At 44.6% G+C, this 25,739-nt stretch overlaps 1 protein-coding gene across 1 annotated transcript in view; it reads left to right on the top strand.

Annotated features, from left to right (window-relative positions):
* Positions 1-949: 949 nt before the first annotated feature.
* SFMBT2 (Scm like with four mbt domains 2) overlaps positions 950-25,739 on the top strand; it is a 211,220-nt gene continuing 186,430 nt past the window's right edge. The window contains exons 1-2 of the mRNA XM_027121576.1: positions 950-1,207; positions 20,833-20,984. Coding sequence (XP_026977377.1) covers positions 20,885-20,984 — 100 coding nt within the window. The 5' untranslated portion in view covers positions 950-1,207; positions 20,833-20,884. The remainder of the gene's footprint in view (positions 1,208-20,832; positions 20,985-25,739) is intronic.

Below are 25,739 nucleotides of genomic sequence, written 5' to 3'. Positions count from 1 at the left end.
TCTCCTCGCTCCTTAGTACAGCAAAGCCCACCTTCGGAAGTTCTCCGTCTTGCCCACTCGGGCGTCGCCAGCATTTCCGCATTGGGTACATTACGTTCAGTCTCTGCCCAGCCGTTGCTCGGGCCGGGGAGCTCCACTTTGTCCTCCCCCCACGCCCCGGGCAAAGTGCCCGCGAACCCGCACACGCCGCCGGGAAACCCTGCCCTGCTCCCGTCTGCGCTGACCCTGTTTCACTCCCACCATCGCAGAGGGCCACGTTTTTCTCGGGCAAGATTCCTTTCCCGCCCTACAAGAGCCAGCCCAGGCCAGGTGCCCTCTGCGGTCGCCCCGGCCCGGACATTTCCCCAGGACATGCCGTGGCGACCCTCGTTACCTGTGTCCTGCCGATCTCAGCGGACAACTGAATTTTCCGACCCCTCTGGGCTCGTTTCCCTGGAAAACCTTTCCCCGACCCCCTCCCGCCATCCCTAAGGGGCCAGGAAATGTTTCAATCTCCATAGAAAAAGCGCAGTTTAAGTGCCGGGTGGGGCGCAGTGGGCGGGACGCGGGTCGCGGAAAGAATTGGATTTCTCTCCGCTCGGAACCAGCCTTCGGCGGATAAAGCGCAAGTTTGTGCATTTGGTCCAAGGAGGGATTGCAAACCGACGAAACAGAAAGTGTTCCAGTGAGATGCGGAGTTTGCCCAGATTTCCCTGCAGATGGGTGTGCGGAAACGCCTGTGATGGGAACTTTGTGCAGATCGTGTATGGATGGGAGCTAAAGAAAAAAAGGGAGGGGAGCGGGGCGGGGAGGGGGCAGTGGGAGCGTGAAATGTGCCTCTGTGTGTGTGGGGGGGGGGGAATGTGCCCAGACGCGGAGGCGTCACGGGGGGGCGTCACAGCGGGGGCAATGGAAGGAGTGCGGAACGTCCCGCAGGCTAATTGGCTTAAGACGTTCTGCAAGCGCTTGGAAAAGGTCGTTGAAGGAGTTCGCTGCACACACACAAAATAATAATCTTAAAAAAGAGTGCCGGGCATGCGCACAGAGAGGATGCCATATTGGAATGAGGCTGTAGTGGGAGTCGGCGGAGTGGAGCGGGCGCGCTAGGGAGGCGGCGGGCAGGGAGCGAGCAAAGCAGAGCTAGCGGGTGAGGCCGGTGTCCCCCCCCTCCGCCCACGGCGGCGCCCGGGGTCTTGGTCCACGCCGCGGGGAGGACGAACTTCATCAGGTAGGACGCCGCGCGGTCGCTGTCCCCGCGCCCAGCCAGCCCAGCGAGCAGACCTCCGGCCCGCAGGTTGAGCGCGCCGGTCAGCTTTTTTCCAGCTCCGAAAAAAAGGGAAGCTGGAGCCAGCCCGGGGGTGGGGGGCTGGAGGAGGGGGTGCTGAGGGAGAGGAGCGAAAGGGAAGGACAGGAGGAGAAAGCGACATTACTGGAGCAGAGCCCCAAAGTCCGCTCTGCGCTCCGGGTTGTCATTTTTGCTCCCTCTGTCCCCTTCCCCCGGTCCCTCGGCTTTGCAAAGCCCGGCCTTGCGGGGGTCCGTCCGTAGTTGCAAAGTGTCCTCCTACCAGGGTGCAAGCTGTCCCCTCCCGCCGCCCACCTTCCTCATTTGTGCGCTCATTTTAGCGACGCAGCCGCCCTTGCTACCCCGCGCTCTCTCGTTGGGGTCTCTTTCTTCTTCTTCCTTTTTTTTTTTTTTTTGGTGTGTGTGTTTGGGGTGGCGGGGGGACGGGGGGGAGAAGATGTGGAGTGAGGACTGGAGACCAGCCATCAAGGGGGTTAAAAATCGTGGGCACATTCGGAATCCCCCCTTTGGAAACATTTGCCTGTGCAGCTGAAATGAAATTGTCAGTAGTAGTTTCGGAGCGTGCTCCCGCAGGGATGATCTTTTTGTTCTTTTCTTTATTATTATTTTTTCTTTTACGTTAAAGTAATATCCTGTCACTTGGGGCTTTCCTGTTGTACTCTCATATGACCTTTCAATTACTAATCTGATCTGGTTTGGGAGTTTATTTTTTTACTCTGTGTGTGTGTGTGTGTGTGTGTGTGTGTGTGTGTGTATGTGTATGTGTGTGTGTGTGTTGGTAAAATCCGCCAAAAAAACAACTGTAGGAACTGCTAGATATATTTACTGATTTTTGACCCGAGGCGGCGGGAGGGGATTAACCGGAGAGAGGGGGAGCCTTAGGTGAGGGAAGTGGTTGATTTGCGGTGGCCAGACGCAAGTCCAGAGCCCGATCCGTACTCGTGTTTTCTTGGAAGCAACGGCGGGGAAGGAGTATTTAGAAGCTGTGCCAGTTTCAATATGGCGGGCTAAGGTGGCTTTTAAAAACTGAAAATAAAGGTTTTGAGGTGGGAAAAAACCCAACCGTAGGTGCCATCTCTTAGTTTCAACTCTCTTTGACTACTCCAGTAGCTGCTTTAGCGAATTAAATGGGAAAAAAGAGAGGGAATGAGCTGCCCCAGTTTTTTCCGTGGTTAGAGTCTGCGTGTGTCCAGTCCATTGCTAAAGGGCAGAGGGGTACCGCTGGCCCGGACCGGGGCATCCGAGCACAACTGCTCTGTGTGCCTTTGGATCAGTGTGCATACCTGTGTGTGCAGTTGGCGGGGAGGGTGCCAAAGAGATCCACCCTGAATTCGTGTGTGCGTCTTGGAACCAGACCCTACCATGATTTGACATGACAAACTGCTGACACGTGGTGCAAAATACATGAGGGCAGGGGGAATGATTTATTTCGGCTTTCTAGGAGACCAGTTCTCTTTCTCCGTATGCTGGATCCCGTGTGCGTAAAGCCCGGTAGGTGGAGCGGGGAGGTGCTTATTAAAAGGACTCACTGTCCAGGGTTTCGGGTGAAGTCGGACTGCAGACGCCCGTGGGGTTCTGTGTGTAGGGGGCGCGCTGCAGTTAGCGGTGGGCACCCGGTGCAGTTCGCGCCGCGCCGCGGTTGGGGGGCCGGCGTCCGGGGCATGGTGGGTGGGGTGGGGGAGTGAAAGTGCAGCGGCGGAAGGGCGGGGGCGCGCGGACCTCCGCTGCAGAGCGTGCATGGGGGAGGGGAGGAGTTGCTTTTGGAGTTGCGCTCTAGGGGCGGTGGGGGATGGGGAGAGCGTCAGCGGAAGAAAGTGTCCCTTGCTCTGATCGGGCTCCGAGAGGGCTGGATCCGCTAGGAGCCTTCTAGGCGAGAGAGCGGGGGTGTCGCCTTGGGCTTTGAGAGGGCGGCGAGGTGCCGGGGAAAGGCCGGCCTCCGGCCCGGGAGAGGGTCAGGGAGCGGAGTTTGAGGGCAAAGTCGGAGCTTGTGAGTGGAGCCCAAGGGAAAGCAAGCAAACCGAGCGCCCTTAGTTGGGAACTGGGGTCCCCGACAGGGGTCGCTAGTGGCCAGGATGCAGCCGCGGAGCGGAGGTCGCGCAGCTGTGCCAGCGGGGTGGACCTGGGGGACTGGGGCCACACGGCGGCCGCGCGCCGTCCCCAGGGCCAGGCGAGGGCCGGTCCGGGGGACCTTCTTTGTGCCCGTGGCCTGATGGCGCGTCTTCCTAGTGCGCCAAGATGATTTTAAATCATAGGGTTAAAAAGATCGCGCTGGCCAGGCTTGCAGTTACCGCAGAAACGTGGTCTCTGGGCATTTTCAGAGGCCTGGAGGGAGGACCGGTGGGGTCAGCTTGTCCTCCCACTTAGACGGACGCGGCGCTGTCGGATAGGCCAGTCCCTCGCGGCGGCCCGTGGGTGGGGCCTGGGGGGAAGCATCACCAAGATGCGAGACCCCGCGGCAGATTTTCCTTCCGACCTGGGCGGCGGGGCTGAGCGATCCGCGACCCTCAGGCCCAGACGCGCTTCGCACCCCCAGCTCCCGGGCCGAGCGCGCGGCGCGTCCCCGGCGCTCCGGTCCCGCGCGTCCCCCCGGGGACAGCTCTCCCGTGGGCTTCGCCCAAGTGGAAACCAGCCTAAGATGGCTCTGTGCTTGTAAACTGCAGTTTCAGCCGGGAACCCCTCCCCTCGTCCTCCTGACGTCGCGGCTGACAAGCGCACAATTCACTCCAACGCCCCGAAACCTGCGATTTTGCACCGAGCTGTGCGGTGGAAGCGAACATACAACCGACTGCGAAGAACATTCCACAGGATTCTCGCAGGGCCCAAGTTTTCCTTCTCTTGGGTAGGAGCGGGAGGAGGGAGGAACCGAGACGAGGCAGGAGCACGGCCGACCCCCGCCCCGAAACCGGGGCTGGGGACTTTCACGCGTATAAAACGCAGGGAGGTGCCCCGGGGACGCGGAGGGTGGCCTTGCGGAGCGATGGCTACTCTCAGGGCCGCTCGTCCTTGACCACATTGGTGGTGTCGGGAGTACGGACACGACGCCAGGAAGCCTGGGAGGCCGTTTCCAAACTTCTGTAGACCTGCTTGCAGTTTCGCTTTCGAAATTTTCGGGATCTTTGGGTTTATAGAGTTGGGTGGGATTCCAGGAAGGGCAGGGCGGCAGGGGCTGGCCTCAGGGCTACTCGTTCCTTTCAGTGCAGAAGTGAGACTGCTCACCCACCCGGGCGTCCCCCGCGGTGCCTCCCTGGACCCCGAGCGCCGGCGCCTTTGAGGGTCTGGGGCTCCAGGCCCCGCGCTCCGCCCCGACTCCGGAGAGTTTGGTCCCCGCGCCGCGTTTTGTCGGTTCCAGCGGCGCAGCCGCGGCGGATCCGAGCCCACTGGTGGGAAACTGCCTCCGAAGCGGGCAGACCCTGCCTGAATCCAGATCCATCGCCGCCGCTCTCTACCTTCCCTCACCCTTCCACCCTTGCACCGTAGCGGAGGGACCCGGGGGACCGATTGGCGTGTCTGTACCAAGCAAATGGACCCAGGTTTCACCAGGTCGGAGAAAAAGCGAAAACAGGCTCAAATTCGGCCCCGTTTCCTGGGAAGTCTTTGGGGGTGGGGAGCGAGGTGGAGCGGGTAGGTGGGGGGGAGGGGAGAGGCCTTGGTGGTCAGATAGAATGGCTGGCTAGGCTGTCCTTTGAGATAGGAGATCTGCTACTTTCTCCGTTCGAAGCATTAAATTTGCACACACTCTGCTTCCTCCTTTCCATAAATAAGTAGTCTCAGATTTTTATCTTAGTTCATTGCTGGGACCCTGCCGCTGCCTGGAAGGTGGCCGGGGTGGGCGGGGGACCATGCACCCATGCGCACCAGCAACCCTCCAGTCCCCTACCCAAGCTGTGCGCAGAACCCATTCCAGGGCCAGTGGAAACCACTGCCCAGTGGCAGGGCGATTCAGCAGCCCTTACCCCAGAGAAGAGTTCCATCAGCCAATCTGTCTTGATGTGTGTTGTTCTAGAAGTGCTAGCTGAGACCTGCAGGGGTGACAAAGGAGTATTTCCCCTTTCCCATTAGGTTACCCACATCTTGAACCTCAAACGAACCATCTGCTGGGACATGAATTTCACTGATGATGGGAGTAATTGATCAGAGAGGGCTTTTCCTCTTCATGTTTTCTTGCAGAAATTGTGGACTAAGTTTTTGGGAAACCTTGCTGGTTTCCCCAAACCAGCTTTATGATAACTAGCTTTATGATTCTTGACTTAAAAAAAAAAAAAAAGAAGCTGGAAGCAGAAGAGGGACCTGAAGAAAGGGGAAAACCATGGTGATTTTTTTCCCTTTTCTCTTTATAATAAGACTTTCCTTTGCTGTCCTGGGAGTGCTGTTGGGTCATCAGATCTCATTTTGCCCACTCCAGTTGAGGAGGCATTTTCCACCTTTCTCTCTGTGCCATTGTCCCCAAAGGACTTGCCAAATCTGAGCAAAAATCCTGGGTGATGGAAACATTGCTCTGAGCAGTAAGTGAATGAGACTTCCCTTGAATTGATAGAGGGTGCTTCTGGGATCAGAGAAGCACATGTAGTGAAAATGCAGAAGATTTCAAAGTAAAAGAGTTCTTTTTTTTAAAGTAATTTGAACAAAAGTAGTCTACTGTGGAATTTGAATTACCTCCAGTTCTAGTATTAGATACCATTTCTTTCTTAGTATTTCACTATTTTTGGAACTTTTGGAGTTCCCGTAACAGTGTAGAGGCCATAAAGGAGAACTTGTAAAAGGTTCTTGTCCCCAAAAGAAACTAGGACCATAGTTCAAGACACATTCAGTATTTTTTTTTTCTGACTGTTCTTACGTCGACATTGCCCTAGTAGTAACTTACTGTTCCCATTCTACAAGTAAGAAAAACTGGTTAGGGAAATGATACTTGTCATGACAAACCATCTGTGCATTTGTAGTGGTGACCCGTGATCTGACAGCTCTGTTTTGTAAGGAAGATTCCTGACAGAGGAGGAGATGACAGAATCAGGAGGAAGCCTGGCTTCTAGTTTCAGCGATGCTTCCATCCCGCTGTATGACCTTGGACCAGTTACTGGATGTCATCTTTCTGAGCCTCAACTTCCGTATCTACAAAATAGGTGCTTTGGACTGGAATCTCACTCAGAGATCCCCATGGTTCTATTTGGGAAAAAAAAAAAGATCTGTGGTTCAACACATCTATGCAGACCTGCTCAAGTGATTCATCTTTCAGACTCTTGTCCGGAAGGTAGGGTGGAAACACTACTGGCCATCATTACAGAGGATGTCTTTGAACGCAGGTCACTGTGCAGAAGTAACGTGGTTATTGTTAAGGGATGCAAGTTCCACACGGGGTCATGATTTCACTTGTGCTCTGGAAAAGGAGAGGTGTAGAGAAAATTGAGGCACACCCCTCTAGCCTTCACATATAATCCCAATAATGGTAGGGCCTGGGCCAGGTCATAAAGAATACAGGCCATAAAGAAAAACCTGATTTGAGTTTGCTCTAATAATTCCTAGGACTAGAAGGGGCCGTTCCAAATAGCCCTCTTTACCCCGCCTGCCCAGACAGGGTGTGTGCTTGGACCTTATTCAATTATATTCATAGTGCGGGTGGATGGCTGCAGCCTCCAGGTAACCCAGCCAGTGAAAGAATCAGATCTGACCCTCCATTTTCCATTCCTGCCCTTCAGGCTGGGCCACTGGGCAAGTACTTCCTCTCTTTGTAAGACTGATAATGTCCTGGGACATTCTTAGAAAACTTGATCTTGTTGGCTAAACCAAGTGTTGGCTGTTTGGAGGTCCGTGTAAATAAACAAGATGTTTATAGACAGGACAGTGTATTGGAAATAAGGGAAGATACTCAATTTAGAGCTTGCGGTCTAAGAGGGAATGTTATATGATTTATATAAAGTTATCAAATAAAATTCTTAAAGGATTGGTTTTGCATGATCAGTACAGCAGTGTTCTGATTAAAAGTTGCCACCATCCTACTCCCCATCTGGTTAGCCCGTAGAGAATTTTAAAACGTGCTAATTCTTCGCTATACATTGATAGTTAGGGTCCTTCATGTTACCGTAAGATGATACTCACTACTCTAAAGGTTTTGCTCTCTTGTCGCATAGGTTTCTATTCTTGTGATAAGATAGATGTCTTTGACACTGATTTAAAGAAAGAATCCATTGTGCTTTTGGTTTCATTCTTTTTGATTTTCTTAAAAACAAAAGTGACACATTTTGGTAGATGTCTTGCATTTGGTGAATTCTGAAGTGTCAGAGAGTGGCAAAGAGCTTCAGCAGTTGTCACTACAAAGGAGGGGTTTGGAGCTGGTGGGACGGGGGAAGGTGGGACAGATTTGCATCCTGTGCTATTTTTCCCCCTGCAGTTGTATTGGCTGAGAAAAGACGCCTTATAAGGTTATTTAAGCATCCTTTCTCATAAATTTGGCAAGTTGTTGTTTTTTTTCTGTTTCATTCAAAACTGAATTATGAACTCAATCACTTTCAGCTACAATACGAGCATCTGAAATTCCAAGCGCAAGTTCCTACAAAGTCTCATGCAAAAGACAATTCAAACAGATGCTCACTGAAAAAAAACACATTTGGATTTGAAAGGGTTGTGGGATTACTCTGATTTGGAATTATCTGTTTACTCAGACTAATATTAAAAAAAATAGTAACTACTTATTTAAGCATCTACTATTTGCCAGCCACTCTTCGAATTGTTTGTATTTGTATATCCTCGATTTTATGAGTGTTGTCACCTCCATTTTGCACATGGGGAGATGGAAAGGGAGCCTGAGTCATTTGCTAGCAAGTTTGAGCAAGAGAGTGAGGATTTGAATCCTAGTCTTAAACTGTCTTGAAACTGTGTGTATTGATTATCTGCTACGTGTGAGACACAGCCTAGCAATTTAAGTACAATAGCTTATTTAATCATTATAGGTGAGTGCTGGTATCTTTATCGGTAATTTATTGAGGCTTTGGGGAGGTTATACAGGGCCACACAAATAGGTTTGTTTTTTTAAAATATTTTATTGAAACAGTAAGACTAGAGCATTTTCCTTTTGCATTCAGTTCAGACAGTCATGGGAGAACAGAGCTTAAGTCACTGTTTTTAAATTGTGAAGTGAAATTACGCGGTGTTCCTGGGTTGGGAAAGAATGTTGTTCATAGTCACGTGATTTGACCATTAAAGCTTTGGAAAGTGTTGAATTTCTGAAACTTCATCTTGATTTAAAAAATAATTGGGAATTCCCTGGTGGTCCAGTGGTTAGGACTCGGTGCTTTTCCTGCCGTGGCCTGGGTTCGATTTCTGGTCAGGGAACTAAGGTCCCACAAGCCACGTGGCGCGGCCAAAAAAAAAAATTGGCTTTAATATAAGTCTGCTTTCTTCCCCCCTCCTCTCTGAAAGACACTACCCACTAATGAGGGTGAGAATAAGTTTAAAAATGTAGAAGTAGTGGAGAGTGGAAATCAGACAGCATGGAAAGCTGGGGAAGGAAGTATGAATTTTCCGTTCTAAGTAGCATTGGCCACTTGTGAGCACAGTCTCCTAGATTCTACTGAAGTTCTTGATGTTTTATTGGATTATTTTCTTCTGTGGTATGAAACTGAAGATAAAACCCCAAAGCTGTTCTCCCTGGGACGTCTAGGTCAACTCTGCTTCTCTTTGCTCCTGGGTCATCAGCTCCTTGCAGGCTCCTCCAGGGGTGAGTTGACGTCACGCTTGAAGCTGACAGCTCAAAGCCAGCTCCACTTACCCTATGTGAGTGGAAGTTGATTTCACTTCCTTAAAAGTCAAGTTCTGCCAACTCAAAGCAGCTGGATTTTCATAGAAAGTGGCTTTGGCATTATTTTAGAAAGTGCACTAAAGATGGTGTGAATACACTATGGCCGGATGGTTAGAATGAACCAGTCTTGGGAATTTAGAAACCCCAGTTCTGGTTCAGAGCTTTTCATGTGACCTTGGTCCAGTGGGTAAGACTCTGCTTCCACTGCAGGGGCCGCGGGTTCGATCCCTGGTCTGGGAACTATAAGATCCTGCATGTCTCTTGGCCAATAACAACAACAAAAAGAGTGGAGTGGTAGAAAGATCTAGGGGGGGTGGAGGGAAAAGCACAGTGCCACAATTTCGGTTGGATTCCTCTGGTGTTTGCATACATTTCTGTAGGGAAGACACTGCCTTTCTAAGGGCAGAGAAGTGGACAAGGGCAGCCTTAGAATGAAGGTACGTGGCGGGTGTGGGGGGAGGTGAGGGTTTATCTGGAGAGAGTTAACCTGTGTCTTTGTGAACTGGAGGACAGAGGTCTTGAAGATGATGTTAAGAGATCCAGAGTGCAGATGTTTACTGTTCCAGGCACCCCACTTGTTTTCTTAATTAACATCATGGTTGATATTAACTCACTAGGTTAAAGTTCATCTGTTTCTAATCATAGTTATTATTATTATTTTTTTTTTGCGGTACGCGGGCCTCTCACTGTTGTGGCCTCTCCCGTTGCGAAGCACAGGCTCCGGATGCGCAGGCTCAGCGGCCATGGCTCACGGGCCCAGCCGCTCCGCGGCACGTGGGATCCTCCCGGACCGGGGCACGAACCCGTGTCCCCTGCGTCGGCAGGCGGACTCTCAACCACTGCGCCACCAGGGAAGCCCCATAGTTATTCTTTCATAATGCATCATCTTTTATTTGTAAACATACAAACCACAGATGTAAAATCACTACCCCAACCTCTAGCTGTTTGTTGCAGGCTAATGGTTGGACCCTGTTTTGCTCATTTTGCCCAGATTGATTTGCTAAGATTTCCACTGACCAGTCAGCCTGATTTTGGTCCTTTTTTGAATGCTGCAGGCCTCATCCTGCATATTTTGTCTTTGTCCATCTTATTCTCAGTTCTCAGCCTTAATTTTCCACGTGGCCTAATTAAGAAGAGGCTTTTTAAAGCCCCAGAAGATAAAAAGATGCGTGTTGGAGAGACTTACCTCCCAGGTTTTTTGATTTTTGTTTTTTGTGTTTTGGGGGCGGATTTTTCAGATATTTATCCAGTGGCAGGTGACAGGGAGAGGGCTCTTCTAGCTGAGTAGAGTTCTGGGAGGGGTCTGTCAGCCAGGCCCAGAGTCTTCCAAGAAGCATTCACCTCAGTGTGCTAACGAAACAGAAAAGAAAGTTATGCAGAACATAGCTGATGATGCTTCATACTGAAGCTGACAATTTCCCAGATCCTTCAGGGCCACACGCCTAATGGATTGAACCCCTGCCAGATGTGCTCCCCTGATTTCAGGGAAGGAGATGTGAACAGCTGGATGCCATCATTTATTTATTTACTTTTTGTTGGCGTAGAGTTGTTTTACAATGTTGTGTTAGTTTTTACTGTACACCAAAGTGGAGTTCCCTGTGCTATAGAGCAGGTTCTTATACCTATTTTATACGTATTCGGGTATATATGTCAATCCCAGTCTCCCAGTTCATCCCACCCCCTGGATGCCATCATTTTAATAAAGGCTGATGGTTATGGAACAACTTGTTTTTCTCTGCTCCCCTCTACCTTGGTCTCCAGCAGTCCACAGCACTGTTACTAAAAACAGCCAACTCTGGAATCAAACCTACCAGCCCTGGTTTTCTGTGTTTTTTGATGTTCTGCTTGGAGGCCAGAGAGTGGCTCAGTGGTAACAGAATGTTTGGAGCCTTGAGTTTGGGTCCTTGTCATTTATTGTCTTTAAAACTTTAACTTAAATATGCTTTATTCTTCCCAGCCAGCTTCAAAATGCAGACTTCCCTCTTCCCCTTTTCATCCCTGCACTGTGAACTAGAGCGGCTTTGGGCAGTGTAGCAGATTGTACACTTTGAGTAGCCAGCTGGGCATTGGGGACCCGACCCCCGCTCTTTTACAAAAGCTTTTGGGATCCAGTTTAGACCATGGTGACTGTTTCCTTTCTTGAGCCTTTATTCCGTTGGAGCGGATGCTATATTGTTCTCTCCTACTACATACACTTTTAACCAGGAAGGTCTGGGAAAACCCAGATTTCCTGAAATGTGTGAGTGGGAGGGGAGACTTTAGGAGGCTTCTAGAACAGTCCCTGTGTTTTGCAGATGAAAACAGTGTTGCTTGTTGTTGCAGTTAAAAAGGCCAAGAGTACATTCTGCTAAGTGATGGTTACATTATGGGGTAAAACCGGATCTTCTGCAGTCTTCGGTAGGGTTTGTTACCTTTCCCAAGTTCTTTATAACCAAAGTAAATGAGGGTGTTTTTCTTGACTTTGCATAATGATTTGCAGTTGGATGGGCTCCACTTATTGCTATCTTATTATTTACTATCTTATTACTCTAGTACATTTCCTTTCTGCATTTAAATGATATCACTGATACCATGTGATTGGTGCCCAGTTTTACGCATACGTAGCTATGGCTTAAAGTCAGCACCTGAAATGCTCTTCAGTTCTTTTAGGAATCCTCAGCTCTGTTGCAGAACCCTGCAGGCTGCGGTGACTCTCTGGCCGCATCCTTCAGAGGTGGGCTTGCAGAGTCCTGATTGGTACTCTTCATCGTCGGTGTCTTAGTTGAAGGCAGGATGACCGCGTGGTATCCCCAAAGCATCACTGCTCTGCATCTGTCTTGCTCGAAGTCATCTGATTCATAAAAATCCCCTCAGAAAATTAGATACTGATGATTAGATGTTATCTATGCATGTCTAGCTTACAGAAGGGTCCTTTGTAAGGTTTCTTTACTTCTTGAGTTCTCATGACTGTGTATACAACACATGGGCTAGCTTCCCTAAAATGACTCATGCACACGTGTGTGATGTGAGATGCAATTCTCCTGGAGAATATGAGGTTACTTAGCTTTGTTACAGCCTTGAATCGCTGCTCGAATTCATTCCTCCTAATATTTGTAGGTGACGGGGAAATCCTATGTTTGGAGTTTGTCCAAGATGTTAGCACTAAATGTCTGCGTTAATTCTGAAACATCATGCTTCTTTGATAAGGTCCCACAACCAGGCTCTTCTGTGTCAAGTACTTCATGTCAGTCATAAGCTAACCTAAGGTTGGTGTTTACCTCTGTGGCTTGGAAGTAAATTTCTGGTGTAAGAAACCCTGTATCACTACCTTGATGCAAAGACTGATTTATAGTAGATTTAACTGGGTCTTGAAAGGCCTCCGCCGTCTTGACAGTAAATAAGTAGTGAATCATACATAAATAATTGATAGATAAATAGTTAATAAATAAGTAAATGAACTTCCAGGATGGGGCACAGCTCGTCTGCAGTTGGATTAGGTGTTCTCTTCTCTCGAGCGAGTAACTTGGAAGGCTCACTTTCTCATTTTTCTCATGCCCGCTTCTGAACGACCGATTTTGCTCCGTCTGGAGTGCTACACTTGCCGTTTGGTTGGGAGGTTAAGAGGTGACAGTTAAAACCATGAATCAGAAGACACCATTTGCTATTGTGGGAATCGTAGGCCACCGCCAGCCCTGGTATTTCTTCCTCAACCTCCTCGTATCCCCTACATCTCTCATTTCCTAGGACGGAGGTATGAATCGGGATGTGAAAACTTAGCATTTCTTATGCTTGGGGCAGCAGTTTGCGTCAGATTTCAATCTATTTAGAGTGAAAACCCGATGAAAACCAATTGCAAAATGGCCAGGAGATTGTGGTCCTAATCAAGGTAAATCAAGCTCTGAGCATATGGTAGATGGCAAAATTCCATGAACCTTGTGCCCCAGAGAATCAGTGCGTCTCCCTTGATGATGGAATCGGGAAGGCCTGTCTCTTCTGAGAGAGGCTGTGTTGGCTGGTGAGAGTGGGGAGAGCTGGGCTTCATCCTGCATTGTTAACAGAGTGATCTGCGTGACAGGGTGCGTGTAAAGAGAAGGGAGCCTTCCTTGATAAGTGCCTGGGCGCTTAACCCCTCTTTGCATCTTCAGAGCCATTTACAAATATGGGACTTGCAGATACTCTGTGATTCCAGGCTGTTATTTGCATGTTGCTTCTTAGGGAAATGGAAGCAGTGATTTTCAGAGATCAGGTTTTGGTCACAACGTGGGTTGTGCATCCTTCCGAATCCTCTGAGATTTTCCATTTTGATGGAAATGTTTGGAAAGGTCTTAGCTCAGATTAGGTGTCCTGTGCTCATTTTGAAATTCCTGGAGTGTGAAATGAGGCAGTTTTCTCTGTGATTTAGACATGCTAGATTTCCAAGGGCAGCTAGAGTATGTCTGGAATTCCATAAGCTTTTAGTTTAGGCCTTCACTTTTAATTTTCAGTTTGGGGAAGAGTCTCTCTTCAGAGTCACATAAAAAACAAAACAACTGCACACATTTTTTTCCCGTTTCTGAGTAGCAAGCTTGAAATTGTAAGCATGTTCATCGGTAGGAAAATTGCCCGTTCCTTGAACTAGTTTAAGGCAGGTCCCTTTGAAAGGACTGGATAATTGGGTAACTGAAAAGAAATGCGACATTTCTTTTATTGCTATTATAATAATGCTCACTGGAGTGAGTCCTTCTGAGTAGTACGCCTTTGGACCTTGCCTTTCAATGAATGGAGAGAAGAGTGATTTCTAATGCTAAGGTATCTTCATTAATCCAATGTAAAGTTTCACTTTTTCACCTGAACTTTGAGAATTTTGGTTTCAAAGTCTAGTTGTACAATGATAGTTTAACATTTATCACGTCTAATAAAGAAATCAAGGAGAAAAATGGGGCACTAGCACTAGCTTAGGGAAAGGAGAAAATTTATTGACACACGTCTGGAGATCTGAAATTGGGGCTGCACAGCTTTTTAGTGTTGTGGATTTAGGAGGGAGATCTTGTTTCTCAGAGCCTACACTGCAGGGAAGGAAATGACTGTGTTTCTGGGATGTTCCCTTCTAAACCAGTGTCAGGAGGCGGGAGACCCCCTCCCAGCCCTCGTGTTAGCATATGGGAGAATCCTCTTCTGTGTAATTTGACCAACCTAAGAGCAAAGACTCAAAGACACATTGGGGTTTCCTTTGGGAAGGACGCAGCTGGGTCTCTGTGCAGTGGTTCCCAAGGTGTACAGTCTTCACCCCTGCGCCCTGAGATGTCAGTCAGCCTTTTCATTCCCCACTCATAAACGTGAGAAACCACAAAGTATTACCAGACTTCTGAGGTAGGCAGCTAATATAAAACAGTAGAGACCAAAACTAACCAAGGGAGAAAAAAACCTGCTCTTACAAAGGAGAGAAGAAACATCTTACCAAAAAAAATCATGAATGGCCTCAGGGATATAATAGAAGATTTTACATCTATGGAACAAGGTAGGATGGAAAAAGGGAATATTCAAAGAGTTAAAAAGAGCCTCTTGAAATTAGATTGTAAAACTCCATAGAAGAGCTAGAAGAGGAATTCAAGGAAATACCCTAGATGGTAGATTAAAGAGTAAAGGGGCATAAAAGGGAAAATGAGGGAGATTAACGAGATTCAACATTGGAATGAATATTAGAATGAAAGAACAGAGAAAACGGAGGGGAGGAAATTGGCAGTAATTCCAGGAAATATCCTGGAACTGAAGACTAGTTTCCAATCTTGAAGGAAGTCATTCAGAGCCCCCAAGCCACAAGTAGATCACCATTTGGTACCTCATTGTGAAATTTCAGAACATCAGAGGATCTGGTCATTAGGATGGGACCAGACTTCTCAACAGTGGAAGCTAGAAGACAATGTGGGGAACCCTCAGAATTCTAAGAGAGGATGTTTTCCAGTTTAGGATTTTTAATTGACATCTAGGTGATTACAATGTTGTGTTAGTTTCAGGTGTACAGCAAAGCGATTCATATATATATTTATATATATTTGAAGATTCTTTTCCATTATAGATTATCACAGGATATTGACTATAGTTCCCTGTGCTATACAGTAGGTCCTTGTGGTTTATCTATTTTGTATATAGTAGTGTGTATCTGTTAATCCCAAACGCCTAATTTATCTCTCCCCCTGCTTCCCTTTTGATAACCGTAAGTTTTTTTTCTATGTCTGTGAGTCTGTTTCTGTTTTGTAAATAAGTTCATTTGCATCGTTTTTTAAAATTGCACATATAAGTGATATCATATGATATTTTCCTTTCTCTTCCTGACTTACTTCATATAGTATGATAGTCACTGGGTCCATTCATGTTGCTGCAAATGGCATAATTTCATTTTCTTTTTTGTGGCTGAGTAGTATTCCATTGTATATATGTACCACATCTCCATTATCCATTCATCTGTCCATGGACATTTAGGCTGCTTCAACATTGGGGTGCATGTATCTTTTCCAAATTAGAGTTTTGTCTTTTCCAGATATATGCTTGAGGAGTGGGATGGCTGGATCATATGGTAAAGAATATTTTTTACCCACCTAAACTATGGGTTAAAACGTGAGAACAGGTTAAAGACATTTTTATGCAAGACTGCACATGTTTCTGCTAAATCCTTTCTTAGGAACCTTTTGAAGAATGTGCTCCATGAAAAGGTGGGAGAAAACCAAGTGAGGAAGACCTGGGACACAGAATAAGAGGAGAATCTCATAAAAGAAGTGAAGCAAGATCTCAGGATAACACCTGCTACCAGGCATCGAAGGCAGTTAGTCTAGATTAGAGCAGAACAGAAAGCCTTGGTAGAAATTACTTCAAGATGAAGAAAATACCTATATATCTCAGTTTATCGAGAGATTTAGACAGTGAATGGAAAAATTGGCTTTGAAAGGGTGAAAAGTATGTAGAAAGCTAAGGTCATGGAAGAAACAAGGCCATCATTAACTCCAGGGAAAACTTGGGTGAGAAAGGAAAAGTAATCATAGTACACCACACGGATCTGCTGTAATGTCTTTATAGAGCCATAGCAATGGGATCATACCTGTTAGGAGGATGTATATATATCTATGTATACACACACACACATATATATGAAAAGAGAGAGAGAGGTGATGTGAGTGGTAGAGTATCACCTGATAAAGACAAAAACTGAACAATTAATAAGTAAACTGTTATTCAGAGATGAGATGAATGCCAAAACAATCCGCTAGAAGAGTTGGAAGTGATTGCCTCAAGGGGGAGAAGGGCAGGAGACTGCTGTTTCTTTTTTTTTGCGGGGGAGGGGTGCATCATGTACAAGCCTTGTTGAATATTTGGCTTTTGAAATTATATGCAGACATAACTGATACAAAAAACCGTCTGCTAGTCTATTATGTCTCAATAAAGCTGGGGAAAAGATCTGCTAGGAATGAGGGACCTAACACAAAGAGTTCCTAGAGATGATGTGATCCAATCTCCTCTCGACTCTTGAGAAAACAGGCTGGGGAAAAAGAATTTGTCCAGATACATTGCTGCACGAAGAGAATGGCTCTGCCATGAACAATCAACACAATAAGTTCTTGGTACTGTAACTCTTGTCGAACTTTTACGGACAACAAGCTCACCTGACTTCAGGCAGATGGTAAAGCAAATCTTGACTTTGCAAAACAATGGAATTCAGAGAACAGGTATTCTATAAGGAAAATGATTTATAATGCAAAACTAATGCACGTTATTTAATGCAAAACCATTTCTACAAAACCCAACCTTCCTCTCCCCACATTTAAATGACTTTGCAGAAATATTATGTTCTCTACTGTACTTAGGATAGATATATTTTGATGGGGAACTATTTTTCTCTCTCTAAACAACCCAGGCAAAAATCTTCCTTTAATAAAGCAGTGGTTCTTAGGATGTGGTCCTTGGACCAGCAGCAATCAGCATCACCTGATTAGAGGTACCAGATGACTAGGCATTATCCCAGATCTACTGAAGCAGAAGCTCTGGGCAGGGGGCCCAGCAGTCTGAGTTGTGATACGCCCCCCCCCCGCAGGAGATTCTGCTCTTCCTTAAATTTTGAGAACCACTGAATAGTCGATGACATTAAAGGCAATGCTGACCCCCGACTTCTTTAGAAGTTAGGCTCATGGCGGTGAGTCCCCGCTGCGTGGGGATCCTTTTTCATTTCCTATAGACCTCGTTCTCCTCGAGGTTTAAGCACCTTGGTCAGAATTTAATGTGAACTGCGACTTTTTCGGGGGTGGTGGTGCAGAATAAACCAGAGGCGGCCTTTGGCATTATTGATGAAAAACTTAGAGAACACTCTGAGTTCTATAGTACAATCCAAGCATCCTAATGATAAGCTTATTACAAAGGGGCGTGGTCCTTCTCGGGTGTATTTGTTGAGATTTGGGATTGGCTGTGTATCAGGGACCGTCAGATAGAGCCGTGTAAACAGGATAGAAGCTTATTTCTCTTGAAGTAATCGTCTGCAGCTGATGGCAGAACCAAGCTCTGCCATCAGTGGGGCCTTCCTCTGCGTGATCTCAGGTGGCTCTGGGGGTGACTGGTAAAGGCCCACCCCTCCTCCAAAGCGTGTGACCTTCTGGTTGAACTCATTCGCTCCGCAAACTTCCCACTGGCCAGAACAGAGTGGTGCGACCACATGCAACTTCGAGGATGGCCCGGCAGTGTTTATTTTGGTTAACTAGTTAGTCCTCCCTGCACACAAAGGAGGAAATGGAAATTTGGGGTGGGAGATGCTTAACAGCCTCTGGTGCACGGTCATTTCTACCTGTGTGCAGGTTCTGGTACATTCTGTGCACAGTAGAATGCCGTGTGATGATCAAGCCATGAGTCTGGGTTCCCAGGACATGCAAAACCTTTGTCACCCCTTTATAAACCTACCTTAAATGGCCCCAAGTTCAGTGATCGCTGAACTAAGGATGGGGGAATGTATAAACAGTCATAGTTCCTATTTTGCTGACTTTTCTCAAAATTAAAGGAAAGTTTGGTGCATAGAAACACAGTCTTGTACATGTAAGAATTTCATGGATGGTAAAGACAGGGTATTAAAAACCCAATGGGGTAGGAATGGATTATTAACTGCGGGAGGTGGTTAGCTCAGAACTGCACCGCACAAAGTATTTGAGCATAAACATATGGGGACATAGGTTAAAAATGTAAAACTTGAAACCCTAGGGAAGTTAAACTTCTGGTCTCTTACAATGGGGGAGGACATTTTAGGAATACAGTTTTTAGAAGAAATAACGTGAATTATGGATTGGACTAAGTTAAAAAAAACAGCTCACGTTCCGTACATATATCAGAAGGACCCACTAAAGGGAGACTTGGGGAAAATATCTGCAAGAGTTTTGTGGGATAAGATACGTAGAGCTCTTAAAAATCCATAAAAGATACCAACAAAGTTAAAATGTGGGAAGGATGTGAGGTATGTGAGAATGCATAGTACAGTGTTCATAATGGTGAAAAATAAAAAAAAAACTTAATGGCCAGCAGTAGGGGAATAGTAAATAAACAACCTGTTCATATTATAATAAAAGTCATACAATCATTTCAAGTCAGGTTTTCAAAGAATTTTAATGATGTGGGGAAAATGCTTTCTATGTGATGTTTAAATGGAAAATGAATTAAAATTCTAAATTCCATATGAAGTAAAAAAAAAAAAACCCACAGAGAAGCTATCAGGAGGAGATACTATAAAAATAAAAGAGATTATCCCTGGGTGTTAGAATTACAAGTGATTTTCCTTTGTTCCTTTGTAATTTTATTTTGCAAGGCTTCTAAAGAGAGTACAAAGTTGTATACCTTTTATGGGAAGGGTAAAAGTAAACATGGCCAAGAAAGCGAACGGTGACATGTCATTTGCCAGAATAAATACATTTTTGCAACCTGGGGGTAGACAGAGCCTTGCCACTTGCCCTTACAGAATAATGTGGGGTTTTGGTATTTATGTCGTTGCTTTTGACTTCTATTTAAAATGATGGGTCTGGTGCATTTAAATTGATCTCATTTTATAGTCACCGATTACCTTTTTATAGTATCTAGTTAGAGGCAGATGGATAGAGTTGAATCAATAGGAATCTTAAAAACTTGAAAAAAGTAAACTTTTTTCCTCCTTTAATAAGGGCTTGACTGATTTACTAATAGTTAGGTTTATAGATTTTTCCTTGAAGAAAAACTTTCTGCCTGGTTACATTTTGAGGTGACATGATTTTCTTGAATTTGTAAATGAATGAAAAAAGCAATAATAGTATAACATAACTTAGCTGCTAAGACTATTTCTCTTTTGAAATTGATGAAAACCAGCACATTCACTGAAAGCCTACTACATTAGGAAGATTGTGATGAAAGATTTGTGGAATATTATGGAGAAACTGCTCAGTCTCCTTTTGAAGTTCCTTAGGTTTTAAAATTCCTATTTTCTCTTTTAACTAGCTCGCTGTACTACAACCTTCAAGAGAGCCAAGAATTGGTGATGATTTAGGACATGTTCCAAACTCAAATACAATAAACTCCTGCCTGCTTAGGCAGTGGTCTAGCTGTTCACTATGGAAGCTGCTAGCCACATATGGCTTTAAAATAGATATATAATGGAATATTACTCAGCCATGAAAAAGAATGATATTTTGCTATTTGCAACAACATGGGTGGACCTGGAGGGTATTATGCTTGGTGAAGTATGTCAGACAGAGAAAGACAAATACTGTATGTTAACACTTATATATGGAATCTAAAAAAATATAATAGACAAAGTGATATAACAAAACAGAAGGAGATTAACAGATGTAGAGAACAAACCAGTGGTTTCCAGTGGGGAGAGGGGATGGGGTAGGGGATTAAGAGCTACAAACTACTATGTAGTAATTTCTCAGTTTTTGTCTTAACCATGGGATGCCCTACCAGTTGGCACGTTTCTGTTTTTAGTCTGTTTCCATTCAGCCTCCCCTTGTCTGTCCATCTGTCTGGCATGCAGCTGCCCAAATGATTTTTCTGAAACAAACCTGATCATTTCCCTTCCTGGAATGAAACCCTGCAGTGCCTACTCCCACCTGCAGAGTGAAATGCAGGAATCAGGTCCTTATTTTGGCAAACCAGTCCTGAGTGCCTGACCCTTACTAATGACTGTGTCTGGGTATTTCATGGGCTGTGATGTACACAAACTAGATCATAGGGTTCGGTGAGAACCGGCTATAATTTTACCTGTTTTCTCACCCACTCCATCAGAATGTAAGTGTGAAATAGCCATGTTACTACAGGAAAAGTCCAGTTGGTCAAAAAGCACGTTATTTGCAAGCATTGATTCTTTAACTGGTTTCGGTAACGTATCACCTGTGAGACCGCGGACACCTTACCTGTGTGTGGGGATGCTGGGGTGGGGGCGTGTTCCTGCTTCACAGCATCCAACGAGAGAGGAGGGAGAAGCAGGGTGGTGGAGTGTCTTGCCAACGCTGCCAAGGCAGATTGGAGGTTGGCACATCGATTCTATTTATTGGTGAAAAAGTGTCCATCTTAGGGGTGATGATGACCTGTAGAAAGTGGATGCTTCTGTGCCGTGACCTTGTTGTTGACCGTGTGTAGATATGTACTCTTTAGTCTTCAGTCCTGGTATTTTCTGTTACATGACATTGCATTTTGCCTGTTGTCATGAGGTGGTAGCAGCTCTGATGGGACACCGTTATTTTTGGAGAGTTGAAAAACGAGTGAATACAATTACAGTGCCCTGATTTCTGTTGTTGCTGGTTGCCCTTAGGTAACTCTTCCTTCAGGATGAATTAAGAGAGGACGATCCATAGTTGTTAAGAATGGAGAACAGTGTGTCAGCTTCTAGCATGCGGGACCCTTCGTCTTCACCCTTGGAAAAACATCAGAGCTCAGCTGACCGCAACGGAGATCTTGATTCAGGTGCGATTTTGTTTTCTAAATGCATTTGGCCTTCTGACGTCTTGACCAATATCTTCCTGAAAATGTTTAGAAAATATTGGGGCAGCGTTCTAGACCTCACATACTGCCTGTTCCTGGGATTTGTGGGCACGTTTATAAGCATATAGCAGCTCGAAAGTTATGCAAAATTTGGTTAGAAATACTGGGCACAGTGGGCTACATTATAGTGAGGTGACCCATCACTTCAAAAACTCAATGGCTTTATGATCCTGCAATCCCACTCCTGGCTATATATAAACTATAATTCGAAAAGATACATGCACCCTAATGTTCACAGCAGCACTACTTACAATAGCCAAGATGTGGAAGCAACCTAAATGTCCATTGACAGATGAATGGGTAAAGGAAATGTGTTACAAATATACAGTGGAATATTACTCAGCCATAAAAAGAATGAAATAATGCCATTTGCAGCAACATGGGTGGACCTGAAGATTATCATGCTAAGTAAAGTAAGTCAGAGAAAAACAAATATGATATCACTTGTATGTAGCATTAAAAATAGTACAAATGAACTTATTTACAAAATAGAAACACTCAAAGACACAGAAAACAAACTTGTGGTTACCAAAGGGGAAAGAGGGGGAGGGATAAATTAGGAGTTTGGGATTAACAGATACACACTACTATATATAAAACAGATAAACAACAAGGACCTACTCTATAGCACAGAGAACTATATTCAGTATCCTGTAATAAACCATAATGGAAAAGAATCTGAAAAAGAATATATATATGTATAACGGAGTCACTTTGCTGTACAGCAGAAACTAACACAACATTGTAAATCAACTATACTCCAATAAAAAGAAAAAAACTCCATGGCTTAATGCAGTAAATGTTTATAAACGGTTCACACTGTTGGAGCACAGTCAGTGGATGCTCTGTCCCACGAGTCATTCCACACCCTCTTATAGGGCTGCCATCTCAACATGGTGCTTCAAGGTTTGTCCCTGTAGGGGATGAGCAGGGCTGCAGGGTCTTGAATCAGCAATTAAATACTCTAGCACAGAAGAGGCTTTTGCTCAGAACCTCTTGACCAGAATCAGTTGCGTGTTTCTTTTTTTTTTTTTTTTAACATCTTTATTGGAATATAATTGTTTTACAGTGGTGTGTTATTTTCTGCTGTATAACAAAGTAAATCAGCTATATGCATACGTATATCCCCATATCCCCTCTCTCTTGCGTCTCCCTCCCACTCTCCTTATCCCACCCCCTAGGTGGTCACAAAGCACCGAGCTGATCTCCCTGTCCTGTGCTGCTGCTTCCGAACTAGCTATCTATTTTACATGTGGTAGTGTATATATGTCAATGTTACTCTCTCACTTCATCCCAGCTTACCCTTCTCCCTCCCCATGTCCTCAAGTACATTCTCTACATCTGTGTCTTTATTCCTGTCCTGCCCCTAGGTTCATCAGGACCATTTTTTTTTTTTTAGATTCCATATATATGTGTTAGCATATGGTATTTGTTTTTCTCTTTCTGACTTATTTCACTCTGTACGACAGACTCTAGGTCCATCCACCTCACTACAAATAACTCAATTTTGTTTCTTTTTATGGCTGAGTAATATTCCATTGTATATATGTGCCGCATCTTCTTTATCCATTCATCTGTCGATGGGCACTTAGGTTGCTTTCATGTTCTGGCTATTGTAAATAGTGCTGCAGTGAACATTGTGGTACATAACTCTTTTTGAATTATGGTTTTCTCAGGGTATATGCCCAATAGTGGGATTGCTGGGTCTTAATGATAGTTGTATTTTTAGTTTTTTAAGGAACCTCCATACTGTTCTCCATAGTGGCTGTATCAATTTACATTCCCACCAACAGTGCAAGAGGGTTCCCTCTTCTCCACACCCTCTCCAGCATTTATTGTTTGTAGTTTTTTTGATGTTGGCCATTCTGACCAGTGTGAGGTGATACTTCACTGTAGTTCTGATTTGTATTTCTCTAATGATTAGTCATGTTGAGTATCTTTTCATGTGTTTGTTGGCAATCTGTATATCTTCTTTAGAGCAACGTCTGTTTAGGTCTTCTGCCCATTTTTGGATGGGTTGTTTGTTTTTTTGATATTGAGCTTCATGAGCTCAATATATTTTGGAGATTAATCCTTTATCAGTTGCTTTATTTGCAAATATTTTCTCCCATTCTGAGGGTTGTCTTTTTGTCTTGTTTATGGTTTCCTTTGCTGTGCAAAAGCTTTTAAGTTTCTTTAGGTCCCATTTGTTTGTTTTTATTTCCATTTCTCTAGGAGGTGGGTCAAAAAGGATCTTGCTGTGATTTGTGTCATAGAGTGTTCTGCCTATGTCTTCCTCTAAGAGTTTTATAGTGTCTAGCTTTACATTTAGGTCTGTAATCCATTTTGAGTTTATTTTTGTGTATGGTGTTAGGGAGTGCTCTAATTTCATTCTTTTACATTTAGTTGTCCAGTTTTCCCAGCACCACTTATTGAAGAGACTGTCTTTTCTCCATTGTATACTCTTGCCCCCTTTATCAAAGATAAGGTGACCATATGTGCATGGGTTTATCTCTGGGCTTTCTATCCTGTTCCATTGATCTGTCTTTCTGTTTTTGTGCCAGTACCATACTGTCTTGATTACTGTAGCTTTGTAGCATAGTCTGAAGTCCGGAAGCCTGATTCCTCCAGCTCCGTTTTTCTTTCTCAAGATTGCTTTGGCTATTCGGGGTCTTTTTTGTTTCCATACAGATTGTGAATTTTTTTGTTCTAGTTCTGTGAAAAATGCCATTGGTAGTTTAATAGGGATTGCATTGAATCTGTAGATTGCTTTGGGTAGTATAGTCATTTTCACAATGTTGATTCTTCCAATCCAAGAACATGGTATATATCTCCATCTATTTGTATCATCTTTAATTTCTTTCATTAGTGTCTTATAGTTTTCTGCATACAGGTCTTTTTTCTCCTTAGGTAGGTTTATTCCTAGGTATTTTATTGTTTCTGTTGCAGTGGTAAATGGGAGTGTTTCCTTAATTTCTCTTCCAGATTTTTCATCATTAGTGTATAGGAATGCAAGAGATTTCTGTGCATTAATTTTGTATCCTGCTACTTTACCAAATTCATTGATTAGTTCTACTAGTTTTCTGGTAGCATCTTTGGGATTCTCTATGTACAGTACCATGTCACCTGCAAACAGTGACAGTTTTACTTCTCCTTTTCCAATTTGGATTCCTTTTATTTCCTTTTCTTCTCTGATTGCTGTGGCTAAAACTTCCAAAACTATGTTGAATAATAGTGGTGAGAGTGGGCAACCTTGTCTTGTTCCTGATCTTAGTGGAAATGGTTTCAGTTTTTCACCATTGAGAATGACGTGGGCTGTGGGTTTGTCATATATGGCCTTTATTATGTTGAGGTAAGTTCCCTCTATGCCTACTTTCTGGAGAGTTTTTATCATTAAATGGTGTTGAATTTTGTCGAAAGCTTTTTCTGCATCCATTGAGATGTTTATATGGTTTTTATCCTTCAGTTTGTTAATATGGTGTATCACATTGATTGATTTGCGTATATTGAAGAATCCTTGCATTCCTGGGATGAACCCCACTTGATCATGGTGTTTGATCCTTTTAATGTGCTGTTGGGTTCTGTTTGCTAGTATTTTGTTGAGGATTTTTGCATCTATGTTCATCAGTGATATTGGCTTGTAGTTTTCTTTTTTTGTGACATCTCTGTCTGGTTTTTGTATCAGGGTGATGGTGGCCTCGTAGAATGAGTTTGGGAGTGTTCCTCCCTCTGCTATATTTTGGAAGAGTTTGAGAAGGATAGGTGTTAGCTCTTCCCTAAATGTTCGATAGAATTCGCCTGTGAAGCCATCTGGTGCTGGGCTTTTGTTTGTTGGAAGATTTTTAATCAGTTTCAATTTCAGTGCTTGTGATTGGTCTGTTTATGTTTTCTATTTCTTCCTGGTTCAGTCTCAGGAGGTTGTTCTTTTCTAAGAATTTGTCCATTTCTTCCAGGTTGTCCATTTTATTGGCATATAGTTGCTTGTAGTAATGTCCCATGATCCTTTGTATTTCTGCAGTGTCAGTTGTTACTTCTCCTTTTTCTTTCAAATTGGAGAAAGGACAGCCTCTTCCATAAGTGGTGCTGGGAAAACTGGACAGGTGCATGTAAAAGTATGAGATTAGATCACTCCCTAACACCATACACAAAAATAAGCTCAAAAATGGATTAAAGACCTAAATGTAAGGCCAGAAACTATCAAACTCTTAGAGGAAAACATAGGCAGAACACTCTATGACATAAATCACCCCAAGATCCTTTTTGACCTACCTCCTAGAGAAACAGAAATAAAAACAAAAATAAACAAATGGGACCTAAAGAAACTTAAAAGCTTTTGCACAGCAAAGGAAACCATAAACAAGACAAAAAGACAACCCTCAGAATGGGAGAAAATATTTGCAAATGAAGCAACTGACAAAGGATTAATCTCCAAAATTTATAAGCAGCTTATGCAGCTCAATAACAAAAAAGCAACCCAATCCAAAAATGGGCAGAAGACCTAAATAGACATTTCTCCAAAGAAGATATACAGACTGCCAACAAACACATGAAAGAATGCTCAACATCACTAATCATTAGAGAAATGCAAATCAAAACTACAATGAGATATAATCTCACACCAGTCAGAATGGCCATCATCAAAAACTCTAGAAACAGTAAATGCTGGGGAGGGTATGAAGAAAAGGGAACACTCTTGCA

The sequence above is a fragment of the Aethalodelphis obliquidens genome, unplaced genomic scaffold, assembly GCF_003676395.1.
Source record: "Aethalodelphis obliquidens isolate GAN/ISIS:26980383/991018 unplaced genomic scaffold, ASM367639v1 scaffold23, whole genome shotgun sequence".
Taxonomy (NCBI): domain Eukaryota; kingdom Metazoa; phylum Chordata; class Mammalia; order Artiodactyla; family Delphinidae; genus Aethalodelphis; species Aethalodelphis obliquidens.
The sequence above is the reverse complement of the archived record's forward strand: the minus strand, read 5'-3'. Positions and strand labels throughout refer to the sequence as shown.